General features: G+C 37.9%; 1 protein-coding gene across 1 annotated transcript; it reads right to left on the bottom strand.

Moving 5' to 3' along the window:
- Positions 1–620: 620 nt before the first annotated feature.
- LOC126251506 (mushroom body large-type Kenyon cell-specific protein 1) lies at positions 621–13,841 on the bottom strand. Its single transcript, XM_049951980.1, has 4 exons — positions 13,742–13,841; positions 11,483–11,652; positions 10,192–10,721; positions 621–3,867 (listed from the first exon to the last, which is right to left on the bottom strand). Exons 1-4 carry the CDS (start codon positions 13,833–13,835, stop codon positions 1,287–1,289), a joined length of 3,375 nt encoding a protein of 1,124 aa, XP_049807937.1. The 5' UTR covers positions 13,836–13,841; the 3' UTR covers positions 621–1,286.
- Between the last annotated feature and the right edge of the window lie 423 nt (positions 13,842–14,264).

Genomic DNA, 14,264 nt, shown 5'->3' with positions numbered 1-14,264 from the left:
GCACTTCAATTATCAAACAAAATTCAAGTTTCTTTTATCAATATATAAACTAGTCTAGTATATATATAAGATATTGATAGAGAAAATATACATTCAAAATTTGGCTTCATCACAGACAAGTAAAATTCTTGGAGAGCCCCAAGACATCTTTAAAAAATTTTTCCTAAATATTTAAATTTCTGAACATCAAAGCACCTGTCTGAAGGATAAGACAGATACCAGGATCATCTGTTATCAACAGTTTAAGCACAGACAGAAGACACACTGGTTACATACAGTGATACAAGCAAAATGACAATGCACGCAATGACAGAAAAATTGTTGGAACAAATTACTCAAGAGCACATCACAGAATTTACAACAGTGAAAGTGATATTTTAAGTACCCAGCACACCAGACTATGACTATAATTTCATTTGTTTGAGGAGAAAGATATTAAAAAGGGAATTGACCATTACGTGTCTGTACTGTACCAATAATCTTACATTTGCTGTTATGAAAATAATGGAACACTTGGAATTGGGAAAATCGAAATGACAACAAATATGACAGAATTATGAAATAATTCTGAGTGACATAAAACAATGATGATAGAAAAGGAAGTATGAATACACTGACATTACTAACACTAGCATATTAATTTTTTTCTAACCAACACTCAGTGTAAAAAATGAAAAATATAAGGAATTTGACAATAGTTACATGAGACTTTGAAGATTCTTTGGACAAATGGGAATGAATTTTAATTGCTCTGATAAATATCTTGGGAAAACTCCAGAACATTTTGGTTATATTAAAATATATATATATATATGTTTAAAAAGTCTCCACAAATTTATACACCTACATTTTTAAATAAGTTACATTCAGATTACCAACTCTACCTACTGTAAAAGAAGGACAAATAATTGATGAAATCTGATAAATATAAGGGCATGTGTTCCACATTAGCTTTGGCAACATTTGGATTGTCGACCTCACAGTAGCAGGAAAAGTAGTCGCACATCAGTATGTTGAAGAAAGAACGTTATGAAATGCCAGTGACACACTCAGGGCAGATAATATTAAGTTTGCAAATACCTCACATTTAAAAATTGAATTCTTTTGCTTTCCTAAAATAAAGAAGAAATACAGTCAGTATCATTAGTGTTAAACACCTACAAAATCAGTACAGCAAGGTGATTAAAATAAGATACACCTTAACAATATACATAATAAAATCTCTTGCATTCACATTAAATTTTTGACATGTTATGAAATAGTAGCTAAGAAATGCATCAGTCTCTCTATGAGTTGACCGTCATTGATTTGGTATCCTCAGTTTGTTCTGAATCCTCATTGCCTTCTTCTTCAGGGAGTAAGTCTTTGGCAGCTTCAATATCACCAAGTATTTTTACAGTTTTACTATCACAGGCACTTTCATCAGTTGGATTATGAACATGTTCTTTATGAAATTCACTTGAATCTTTAGTAAATAATTCCGAACTATCTTCATTTGGTGTCACACAGTGCACCCCTGACAGTGGCAAAACACTGTCCTTGCTATGTTTTTCATCTGAAACTGAAGTAACATGTTCACTATCTATTCTACAGTCATGTTCTGGCAGGCCACTGGATGAATTTGATAGACAAACTACAGGCTCTGCAGGAGAAGCAGATTCTAAGACCTTGTCCTGGATGACACTTTCTTGCTTTACAGGTTCTTCATCTGAGCTATTTACACTGGTACTGCAATCTTTCATACTAAAAGGTGTTGGAGCTTTGGGCAGAGGAGTGACACAACTGTTACGACAAAGCTGGTCAATGAGTGCTTTGTTAGACATTTTTCCGCTATTTCCCACACCTGTACTGCCTTCTTTGGGTGAGGATGATGGCAAACCCATCTCAAGACTTGAACGAATTATACCATCAAGAAAATTACCATTAGCTCCTGTTCCATCATACAAAGATGCTGCCATCTCTCGTGCAGTCTTCCCAAGAGGAGGAACTACTGAAGAGGGGCTTGTTCGTGGTGCAGTCCTAGTTTCATCTTGTAACCTGTGTATCATTTGTGGTGCAAAGAAATGTTCAGGATTTGGAGGAAAGCTACCAGCAGGAGTGGCAAAATCTGGAACCGGTAAGGCATGAAATGGACCAGGCCAAAATGGAAAGGCTGTTGTAACATTAGCATATGCGGCAAGAGATAAACTGGGATCAAACAAGGGTGGTATTTTCAGACCATTTGGTGCACCAGGTAATGGAGCAGGTGAATTAAAGGCAGTCTTGGGAGGTTTAGGCAAAGTTTTAAGTTTATCGTTTGCCAGTGCTGATGAGGTCGTTGCTGTGCTCCTTGGAACTGAAGTTCCAGATTCATCTTTCCTTTTAACTTCATCAGACTGTTGTTGTTTGGGCTCCCTCTTCCGAGGTCTCATCAAATGTCTCTCTTTCACCTTGTATTCTAATGTTGAATGTGGAACACCATAATACGATCCTGCCCTATGGACACTCATTTCACCCCTCTGCACTGCTCTAACAGCTTCCACCAAACTATCACGGTCATAATTACGGTATTTTCCACGTTTTGGCCGGGTTCCTTTGCCAGTAGAATTTGATGAAGCTTTTCCACCTGCACAGGATGTCTTGTTTTTATCATCAACATTAGTGTTGTTATTGTTATTGTGTTTTATAGTGCACGATGTGATATTTGTATTTAATGGAGGAGTAAAACGACCTCTCTTAAATGGGGGTTGCTCATCTGCTGATAATAAGAGCTTCTGTGACATTGGAAGATCAGTCGGTTGAAACTTCTGACTAATGCTTTTGGCTATAACATCACGTAAACTGACCCCAATCCCTTTTCCTACAAGGTTAGATGCTGGTGGTGAACAAGACTCATTACTGTTGTTACCGCTGCTGTTCAATACATGACTAGATTCCTGGCCAGGAAATGCAGGAACTCCAACAGTCTGGAATGGAATTTCACTAGAAGGCAAACTTCCACTTCCTGGAGTAGCCACACCATTTTTCGTAGTTGGTTTAAAGGACGGAATTCTCAGTATCACATTTGGTGGTGTGGCAACTCTAGAAGTGGAAGCTGTTGCATCTGTGTCAGATGATTCGTCTGCTTCCCCAACTTTTGTTGTAGCTTTCACAGGGTCTGTTTGAGATGATGCAGACGGAACTCTCGGTGGCCCAGCACTGTTGTCACTATCACCTAACTTCTGTATCTCATCACCTGAAGCACCATTCAATGTTACATTTGTATTTGCTTCCAAATTATTGGCACTACCTAGCTTCTTTATCTGCTGTTGCTGCTCCTCTGCCATCATGCGGCGGACAAGTTCGGGGAGAAGAGGGGAAGAAAATTTTGGGAGTGTACCTCCACTTTCAGCATGGCAAGGATCTTGAGCACTTCCAGCTATCAGAAGCTGGGAGATGTAAGGTCCCAATGCACTCTGTTCTAGACCATGCCAAAGTTCACTAGACTGTGGAAACACTGGGGAAGATGCTGACTCACTTGCTTCACGATTGTGTCCTGCAGAAACTTCCTCCAGAAGAACTCTAAGAGCATCCCCATCTAGCACAGATAATCGCAGAAGATCATCAACAGAAAGAAGAGGACGACTTAAAGCACGTTCAACTTCCTTCTCATCCTCAGCGCCAGATAGGTCTCTTTCCTCAACTGTAGGAACCACTAAGTGTGCGTCACGTTCACGCTCCATAGCCAACTTGTACACTTTGTTCCGAAGTGTGGAGCGTGGTATACCATAAATAACAGCTGCACGCCGAGTTCCTAATTTTCCACTCTGGATATCTCTCAGAGCAGCCTGAAGCTCTTCTTCTGTGTACGTCCTTCGACCTGCCACTGCACTCATTCTTGGTTTCGCCCTGTATTGAAAATAACAATAACATGTATCAGTTATGATCTGAATTTAAACCACAACAATAATTTTAATATCAAAACTTATGAGTCAGTTGTATGATATTCTTTTACTGCTAGATATATAAGTCATGAGGATATTCGCATGATGAGTGCAGTAGATATAGTCCTATTACAAACCTGTTTTTCACAACAGAACATAGCCCTGTATATAGTGTTCAATTAGGAACTAATTAGCATGATATATGCATCCTGAGACTTCAGTGTCAAATGCAATAAAACAGACTATAACAACACTATTATTGATGCTTGAGTGTCAATCATGCTTGAAAACAGACTATAACAGCACTGCTCAATCTCTCAACAGCAACACTATTTAAATAGCCACAAGTAATAGCAACTCACTGCTCAGCAGTAAACACATGAGTTATACTAATGGTGCCAATAGTTAAACAGTTTCTTGTGGTGGTGAATTCTCAAAAACTTATTGTTTTTAACTATACATTATTGAACTCATTTACTGTCTCCTAACATCATCTGCCCTCAGCCTCACAACAGGTGGGTCCCTCTTATAATGGGATGTGAGTGACCTACCTACCCTTTCTTTTCATTCTTTCCAAACCTATCCCACTTTTGCCCCTGAGGAAGGAATTATTAGTTCCAAAAGTTAAGATACTTTCTTGTACTAATAATTTTGTCTCCTGAAGGTAAGTGATAGTCGGTCATTCTGTCTTACTACACTATAAAATTGTATGTGGTTCCCAAAGTATTTACTTAGTAAATAAATGAACTCCACCTTGCACATTGAATGATTTATTAATTTTTCCTATCCACACCCAAGAAAGAAAACTATACTACATAGTTTTCGGAAACACTATAAGAACGATTTATGTTACTGAGTAGTTGAGTCAAATCAACTTCAGTGTGAGGAAAGTGTCTACTGCTTGATAAAATGTATGTGTCTCTTCAATTTGGAACTGTTAAACAACTGTGTCTTGTAAAGGACACACCAAAAGTATGCATGAAATACATATTTTTACTATTTATATAGACATTGGTTTAATGAAATAAAAGTTTTGAAACCATGTTACAGATAAAATCCAGTTGGAAATGCTGTATAAGATTGTAACAGAAGTAATAACAGAAAAAAAACTGAAATGCCAATAATTTTTATGGTCTTGTTAAATATATTTACTTAGTAAATAAATGAACTCAAAAGAATAACAGTATTGTAACAAGAAGCGTAGACCAAGTTTAAAGGTGGTTCAAAAAAATAGTTCAAATGGCTCTGAGCACTATGGGACTTAACATCTATGGTCATCAGTCCCCTAGAACTTAGAACTACTTAAACCTAACTAACTTAAGGACAGCACACAACACCCAGTCATCACGAGGCAGAGAAAATCCCTGACCCCGCCGGGAATCGAACCCGGGAACCCGGGCGTGGGAAGCGAGGACACTACCGCACGACCACGAGCTGCGGACTTTAAAGGTGGTCTACAGCTTCTACATTTCCACACAAAACCACATATTTAAATTTATTTTATTAAAGAAAAAAAGGGAATCCTAAGAATAACATTTAAATTATTTTAGTACAAGTGCAAATGTATTTGTGGAAAAATTAAACATGTCTAAATCAAGACAGAAAAAAATACTATCTGAAACATATTATATCATATCATTCTCCTTGCATACTGACTACAGCACTACCTTATATCCATGCAAAAAATGAAAAGTAGCAATGAATAAATAAAATAAAATCGTAATAATAGTAATGAGGCAGAGTGGCTGACCAACAGGCATACTTGTCTTCAGGAAGCATAATTCCAGTGCTGCTGACTGACATATTTAAAGGGGGAAAAAACTGATCCTTGTTTACAGGACTATTTGATCCATCCTCAGGAAAGAAATAATATTTCTGACAACTTGGACCAGTTGCATCTGTCAGCAGTATTTGAATTTTGACTCTTGAAGGTAAGTAGTTGCCAGTCATTCTGTCTTGTAATTTTAGAGATTTCAAAAGTGAATTTGCTTTTTGATACAACTGTTATTAACAAATGCACAATAAATGCACTGTGATGCCTCATGTAAAGAATACGCTTTAGTGCTGACAGCTACACCACGAACAGTCAGCTGAGGACCTGTCAATACTACTGATAGAGGCAAGTAAATATATACACTTTCGTACTGGTCAGGAGAAAAGTACATGCGTCAGAAATGACAGAGGACCATGCAATCAGAAATGATGGAGGACCATGGAAATTTTTACTCAAAATATACACTCAGTATAATTTCCAGAATGGTGCAAATTTATGAGACATCAATGAGAATGGTACATACATCACAACAATTGCCAAGTACAGGAACAGTAGTACTGATAAAAATTATATTAATCTTATGTTTAGTAATGGAAGGAAAAATACAAAAACATCAACAGCCTCCACGGTACTTGCAAATCTGAACAAACTCATTGTATTTCCCCTTACAGTGTCAAATGTTTGAAATTCTGATAAAAATGGTCACAATACATAGATGGAAGGTAAAAACCAAATGAGTTGCTGAACAGGGAAAGTAAGGAAGATGCACAAGGATGACAACAACAGAAGTTCTGTTTTTCACAAAGCAATAACACATACAATGTTTATTAATAAAAATGGTGACTAAATGACAATCTTCTTCATAATAGTCACCACGGCCACAAATTTAGTAAATGGATGCTGCATATTTCCATCTAGGCTATATTTATTTAGATTACTTCTTCATTCCACATTTAGTTTTGACTTTCCAGCTTGTTATTGAGGGTTGATGAACTGTAAATCAAAATGAACCAGAGCACATCAAGTGAATATGCTGCCATTTCCATGTATGGCACATTTTCCTTGCTAAAAGCTTGATAAAGGCTTAAAAACCTGGAACTAACTGTGGAATGAAGAACATAAATACAGCCTACATGGAAAAATGCCATCTTCATTTTATAATGAGTAGGGTTCTATAGATATTTGAATCACAATAATTTGACATTTTGCATGTTGTCCATCCAGGAATTTCAATTTCTGCTTTAATTTGAAATAAGGGAAGTCATGAAACCAAACACTGCATGAACTTGCTGTTATGAAAGGTTTAAATAATCAGGAAATTTCATATTTCTGTAGTTACCCATAATTATGATTTACATTTTTAACTTCATGACTTATACATGCATCTAATGCAGTATCTGAAATCTTACAATATTTATTGTATCAAAAGGAAAATTCAGTTGAAAACTCTAGTATTACAAAACAATAGTTTTTTTTCTGGGAAGTGAGAAAAATAATTAGCAGAAACGAATGTCACAAAAGCTGAAATTCTAGACAGGTCACCTTTTGAAACAAGATTAGGAAGTCTGGGAGTTTTCAGGAAAAGGTCAAAAAGTACATCACTGCATGGACAGAAAAAAAAGAACACAGTGAAAGAATCAAGAAATATCGGTAAGACTTAAAATCAGGAAAAAGACAAAACAAAGAGGCAGTTTACTTTATGCAGCCCACAGTTGACTGAAACCAATGAAAGAAGAAGAAGATAAGGAAATAGGATGGCTGGCAAGGGATCCTGCTTACCTTCAGGATGAGAAATTGCGAGTACTGTGTTAAGAGAAATAAAAGTACAATAAACTTGCCTAGCTTTTGGAAAGTTTTTTTGCGTTTTTATATATATACAACACAGCACTTAGAGTTTCACCTGCTGAAGTACTGGCCATACATTTTACAGTCTTGATCACGAGATTGAATCAGAAAAGCAAGACCTGTAATTATACCACTCACAAATTACAGAGCTGGTATTCAAATGATACAAACAATGTCAAGAATGTAACGAAGTACAGTCCTTCTAGTATGTCAGTGTGTGTAACAAAGGAAACATTGTGTGATACCTTTGCTCATAAAATATTTGTAGCCATTTTGAATATATTACCAAAGAAAGCAATTGTCATTAGTTCCTTAATATACATTTTTTTCAGATGCTCAGTAGAATGTCTAAATATGTGAAAAAATGGTGTCTTTATGGTGACCGATCACTAATTAAGGATACGTTACTATATTTGTACTGTTGTACTCAGAAGAGACTCTTCAGCCCTAAGATATTTTGAGTGATTTGAGCATAGAACACAAACAATTTGACCAGTGTTTGAAGGCACTCCATATATGTTTTTCCCTGTGACTGTGACTTCAGATTTTAAACTGAAATTGTTAACAGCAGTACACCTATATGCTGCCACTGCCACAATAAGTTACATAAAAAATTCCACCTGGACAAAGGGGTATGAGCTTAGAAATTGCAGTGTTGTGCATTAGAATGATTATGAACAAATGTTATCTGATGCCTGGAAATGTATTTAATTCTTTTCTTTTGGACAGTTATGGGATTTAAAGTAAAGTAATACATGACCTAATTCTGAGAATTCAAAACAAAGAAATGGATAAAACCACAAAATACTCATACAAATGTTGGTTTCTTCACTGATGTCAAAAAGGAAATAAATTTTTAAGAATCAAATGAAAATAATATAAATACAGTATGTGAGCAACATCAGACAGTGAGTTGTTATGGGGCAAATGAAAAAATTTTCTGAGGGCAAATAATACAAATAAAAATTTAAGTTTGAAATTTTGAGGAAAACTAAAATGTGTAGTAGTGATCGAAACCATAAAATATGTTCGTGTAAGTGAATTAGTTTTATTTCACTGCTGGGAGAATCAATGGGGAAGGAACATACTAGGGAACGCAAATTTCACTTTAACAAAATGAACCAATAATTGAAAAAGGAACTGAAAATAGCAGTGTTGTTGAGCAATATGCTTGATTTTGTCCAGATCAAACTATGGATAATCACATCATATTTTACAAAATGTTGATTACTTGCCAGAACTTAACAATGGAGGGAGAATTGTAAATATCTGTTCATATTTTACTGAGGTGGTTGAGGAACAGCAAAGTATATCAATGTCTTTTTTTCTTTTTTTTTATATTTTGTCTCACTTACCTGAGAGAGAGATCAATTAAAACTCTTGGTCATATAAAACTGTATGCCATAGTAAATTGATTGAAGACAGGAGACAAATACCTACAGGCTTGATAAGTAAGTATTTTCTAGTTTGTATATTTGATTCCTTTTTTTAACATGCCAAACAGCAATGTTTACTGTTCATGAACAAATGTATTATCCCATATTTTTCTTCTTAATTGCTTCTGTTGCTGTGGGGCTTATTACAATTTTAGATCATTTACTGTTTACTACTACAGACATTTTCTGAGCATTAAGAGAACCAGACTGGTGACAGTATCATTTTCTTCATTTACATCACTACCACTGTCATCATGGAACTACTGTTGCTTAGGTTGCCACAGAACATTTCCACTGTCACACCCTAAACACAGGGCTAAAAAACTGCTTCATTTAGTTAATACTAAACACATTATTAGCACCCTTGCATCAGCTATTAATTTGGTGCACAGAACTGACAGTAAATATTTATTCTGTATTGTTCCAGGAATTCAGATAGTTTCATAAGCAGTGACTACTTAGTTCTGGCCACTTCCATAAACTACTGTAGCACAGAGTTTACAGCTAAATGCAAACTTAAATTCCTATACCTTGGAGTAACTGATGAAACTTCCTTTCAGATCGATGTACTGTTCTCGCTAAAATGAGGCAAATGTAGCAACAAAAAATGCAAACACAGACAGCAAACCTGTTATTTCACAACTTTCTACGTCTTTGTCTATATTCTTATGAAGAAACACCTTCAAAGGTTCTAAAAACTGCAAATTAAGTAACCTCCACTCCCACATTTCAACATCCTATGGACCCTTCTAGCTATAGTTATTTATCCTGCAAGTATGTCTTCCTCTTCCTTCTCTCCTCAGATTTAACATGACATTCAAAACATATGCAGAAAACTGCTAATTTTGTTGTGATTTTGACACTATGCTACCTAGATTTTTTAAAATCTGTAAAGAACGGAAATGAATTCTAGTAACATACAAGTTGCTGTTAAATTTGTTCTGTACAATATTAATCCTAAGCTTTATACCTAATCTGAATGGCAAAACTGAAATGGACCACCATGTTTATTACTCTTTTATTGGTAATCCAACCAAATGTTCCCATATCCTCTGATCGACTGTGCAGTGGAAAGGTGAATGCAGAACTATGCAGTGGAAAGGTGAATGCAGAACTACATAATATACATTATTCTGATAAGACCACAGACCTCAGAAGTATAACGATATTAACGAGTTATGAAAGTGTCAGACAACTGTAGAAGTATTTTTAACATACGGATAAGTGCACTTACTTGAATATCTGCTTGCTGTCCAAACTCAGAGTTGCCAATCCCAAAGGCTGAGGCACAGGTGAGGTGCTGGGTGCAGATGCTTCTTCCTTGGCTTTGGCACTCAAGTCCAAAGGCTGCTCACTCGCTGCAGCTGACGGCACCGACAGCGGTGTAGATGCAGGGAGGGATACGACAACGGGTGGAGTTTCCGGTTCAGTCTTTCCTTCCGACTGCACGTTCGGAGCAGGTGCCGTCGGTGACAGGTACCACGGAGGGAAGAGTCCTGCAGGTGTCCGATGGCGTGCTACTGCGGGGTAGAGAGAGAGGCCTGCTGGAGGGGTGGTTGCCATTGCGGAGTGCCCCTGGCTCTGGCCCTGTGCGGGTCCCGGGCTGTAGGTCGGGATAGCTGCCAGTGACGCGGCCAGCGACGTGACCGGTTCGAGTGTTGTCATCGCCAGCCTGGGAGGTGAATTGTCTGCTGCTACTGTCGACTGAGTTTCGTGAAAACTGCTGTGGCTGTTGGAACTACTGCAGCTGTCTGACTGTGGACTCTGTCATTGGAAAGCACAAATTTCTACATTAGCATTATGTTTTGATGAAATTTTTATTTTACAGAGCCTAGTTTGATAAAAATACTGATAAATATTTTGTTAAAGAATAACCATTATTCTACTGACATTTGTCACCCATTGCCAACCATCCGACATTTGCACAGAACCAAAAAGTATACAACAAACATCATTTTTAACATACACTACCTATGCACAAAATGCCTGGAAGGTAGTGTGTATATCCTTTGTCTAAAGGTATCTTCATCCTCTACGAACATATTATTAACATGCACTTGTCACTACCTTAAGTATTTGCACCAGTATTGGTTCATCTATTATTCTCAATTATGAAAACACAAAATTGTAGAAATATGCAATAAAACCTATTTTTGTACATACACTTCGAATCAAAACTCATAAAAAACGATTTTATGTAAGAAACCTGTTACTAAAATTACAATAATTAGGGCTAATTATATAAAATGTATTTTAAATTAAATTTTGGTTAGGTACCACAAGTTACACAAAAAACCTTGAGCGGGATGACATATTCACCCTGACCTATAGCACCCTTAAACTCGAGGTGACTGAATAAAGCTACCAACAATATATATATATAAAAAAAAAATGGGCAACAGAATGAAAAAATCTGTCTGCAAGACAAACCTTCAAAATAGGCTGAGCAGTTGACATGACATTTTCTTTAATATTTTATACGTCTGTGTCATGCAATGGCTTGAATGATGACAGTCAATACTCACTGTTGCTGGTCTTAGGAACATCCCACCGTCGCAAAAGCAGCATTTGTCTTCAACTTGCCAATCACTGCTGCTGGGTTCTACGTCTGCTTGCGGTCTACTTCTCAAAACTGACTCCTGATAATGTTTCCATTTCCTCCTGCCCATTAACTCCTCCGCTACCCGTTCCAAACCTGGGCAAAAAAAGGAAAAACTTCAGTGGTCACTGATCGAAAAGAAAAATTCATTACGTTTATGACTGGAGGTAGTAACGCAAGGGGGTAATTGGTTTAGCATTTGCTTACATCAAACTCTAAAGGATATTAGGTTCAAAAATTTATTTCTCTTTTCTATGATGTACGCCGTAGATAAAAGCCTTCTATTAAATTTAATGTGATTTCATTTCTGCTGATGTGTAGTAGTTGGTGATGGAAATGAATGCATTAGCAGTCTTTAGCTTTTTTCCGACACACATTCAAATTATCGAATCAGTGTAGATGCTAGTTCTCCAATAAGTGACTGATACAAAACAAAAATTTCTGACATCCTTATCGTTTTTGGTGCAAACAGACTATTATTCAGAATCACAATACGCCTTTTCATACCATACAAACAACGGGAAGTAGTCTGGAAAAACTAAAACTTTATCCAAGAGTGAACATTAGCAATTCACGAAATTTCAAGTTATCATTTATATTAGGTAGGATATATGTCATGTATTCCCATCGAAGAAGAGTTTCAATCACAAGTAATTGTGTGCTGTAACTCTGAACCATCTCACCTGCCACACAATATCACAATTTATTTTGCTACGTTTTTTATTATATTTAAGAGAGCGTTATAGCGACAGGAAGCAGCTATCTCCTCGGTCACTCGCAATACGACTATTTTCGTCTTTATACATCATTCTGTTATATAAAAAAAAGGATTAAAGCAGTGCCTTTGAAAAGTCCGCCACTGACTATTAGAAATCGTTCCACAGTACTTTCTCAATTTAATTTGCACCGCAAGAGCTGTGAAATTCTCAGTTTCTTTGTCTATAGCTCGCCAAATTATAGTATTTTTAAAAGACTGCAGTCGGCAGTTTCACGAAGTGTAAAGGAACAGCGACATTGTTGCCATGGACGTAGTCAAAAATTGTTGACTTTCGCTCTACGGACATTCACAAACTTAGTCGCACTGTCCAATCCTCGAAACAGACATGCAGTATGAAATATAGAAGCCAGCGACAAAATATGGCACAAATTTCCATAGCGCAGCATTATAATTACGGGAATGAAACCGATGTAGTCTTGATCACTTTCCATTCTTCCAACCAGCATCGTAAACAGAATCTCAAACTGCTCTGACTACCGCGTTAATAAACGACGCACTTCAAGGCAACAAAGCACGAATGACCGCATTTCATTTATCCTTTACAATTATTTCGATAAAGTCCTACGATAAAAATTAATCTTTAGTTACTGTTCGGACTCGGAAGTTTGTTCTCGCATTTCTCGTTTATCACAAATGATGCCATACAATTTTGCAAACACGAATTCTCTTTCTATTAGAAATAATATCACGCAATTTTGAAAACACGCGTTTTCTCACGGAAGCGTTCTGTCGGCGAATGAAAATGCATTTTCGATTGTACTTCTTACCTGTGAGAGGCGCCTGCAACCGCGGCGCATTTCGTTGATGTAGAGCGCAGTGTTTCGCACGCTATTTCATTTACCGTGTTTTGACGTCGCACAGCTGCTCTATGCAAACAATTGTAAGAGCGCAACATGACATCACTATGCATTCACGTCTTCTGTTTGTCACTTGTCGGCTCGGCGTTACCTACTTTTCCATTTTCACCTACTATTTACTCCGCGACTATTGCGGTGGGTCATGGTAAACGCTCAGTTACGTACTAAGTCGATGACAACTAGGCTTCGGCTGTTCTGCGTACGGGCCTTAACCCCCCATCTCAGCTGATGTATAATTCGGTTGCACACGCAAACATTAGCGAATATCTGCAAAAAAGAAAAAAAAGCGCGTTGTTCTATAGAAAACACTTCCACTCACACGAAGAGCCACGGTTGTAGTGCATCGATGCAGGCGTGTGCGGCGCTACGATGCGAAACATCACACTGTCCGACAGCAGACTGCAGTCGTCACCCTAGCCAAAATACGGAACTGTGTTTTAAGCATTTTTTGGCAACAGGTCGAAAACACGAAGGTTATTCTGCAGACACACAGCACAGAGTAACAGGGAGATGCACCTCCTCTGGAATCTATGACACTTTTGCCACTCACCTACTACGAAAACCATATTCTTCGTCCATCTTTGCAGCTCTTTTTTGATTGCTCGGCGCTCCTGAACACAGCGAGCATAGGAGCACTCCGCCATTTTTGCCTTCACCCTACTTGTGACGTCATGTCTCTCATGACGCAACACGTTGCACCGCCTATTGCCGCGTCTTCGATGCGATCTTTAGCAGAACGTTGGGGGGGAAGGACTGGGGGGAGGGGACGAGCGCGACAGATGGAGGGAGAGAAAGAGAGAGGGAGGGAGATTCGTTCAGCAAAGGAAGAGGGGGAGGGAGTAGTTTCGCAGCGCTGGCGCTCCCCACCACAGCCCGAACTCGCGAGTCCGTACTCGGCGCTCGCTCGTAAAATCGCACACACAACTCGCCCCCCTCTCGCTCTCTCTCTCTCTCTCTCTCTCTTTCTCTCTCTCTCTCTTCGATGTCGATGGTACAGATATTTCTCCCCGATGGCCGAGTGAAGTACAATAAATGGCGAGGAACACAGTTTCATAAGACACAGCCACTGGAAA

The sequence above is a fragment of the Schistocerca nitens genome, chromosome 4 (genome assembly GCF_023898315.1).
Source record: "Schistocerca nitens isolate TAMUIC-IGC-003100 chromosome 4, iqSchNite1.1, whole genome shotgun sequence".
In the NCBI taxonomy this organism is placed as follows: domain Eukaryota; kingdom Metazoa; phylum Arthropoda; class Insecta; order Orthoptera; family Acrididae; genus Schistocerca; species Schistocerca nitens.
Note: the sequence above shows the minus strand (reverse complement) of the source record. Positions and strands in the feature narration are given on the sequence as shown.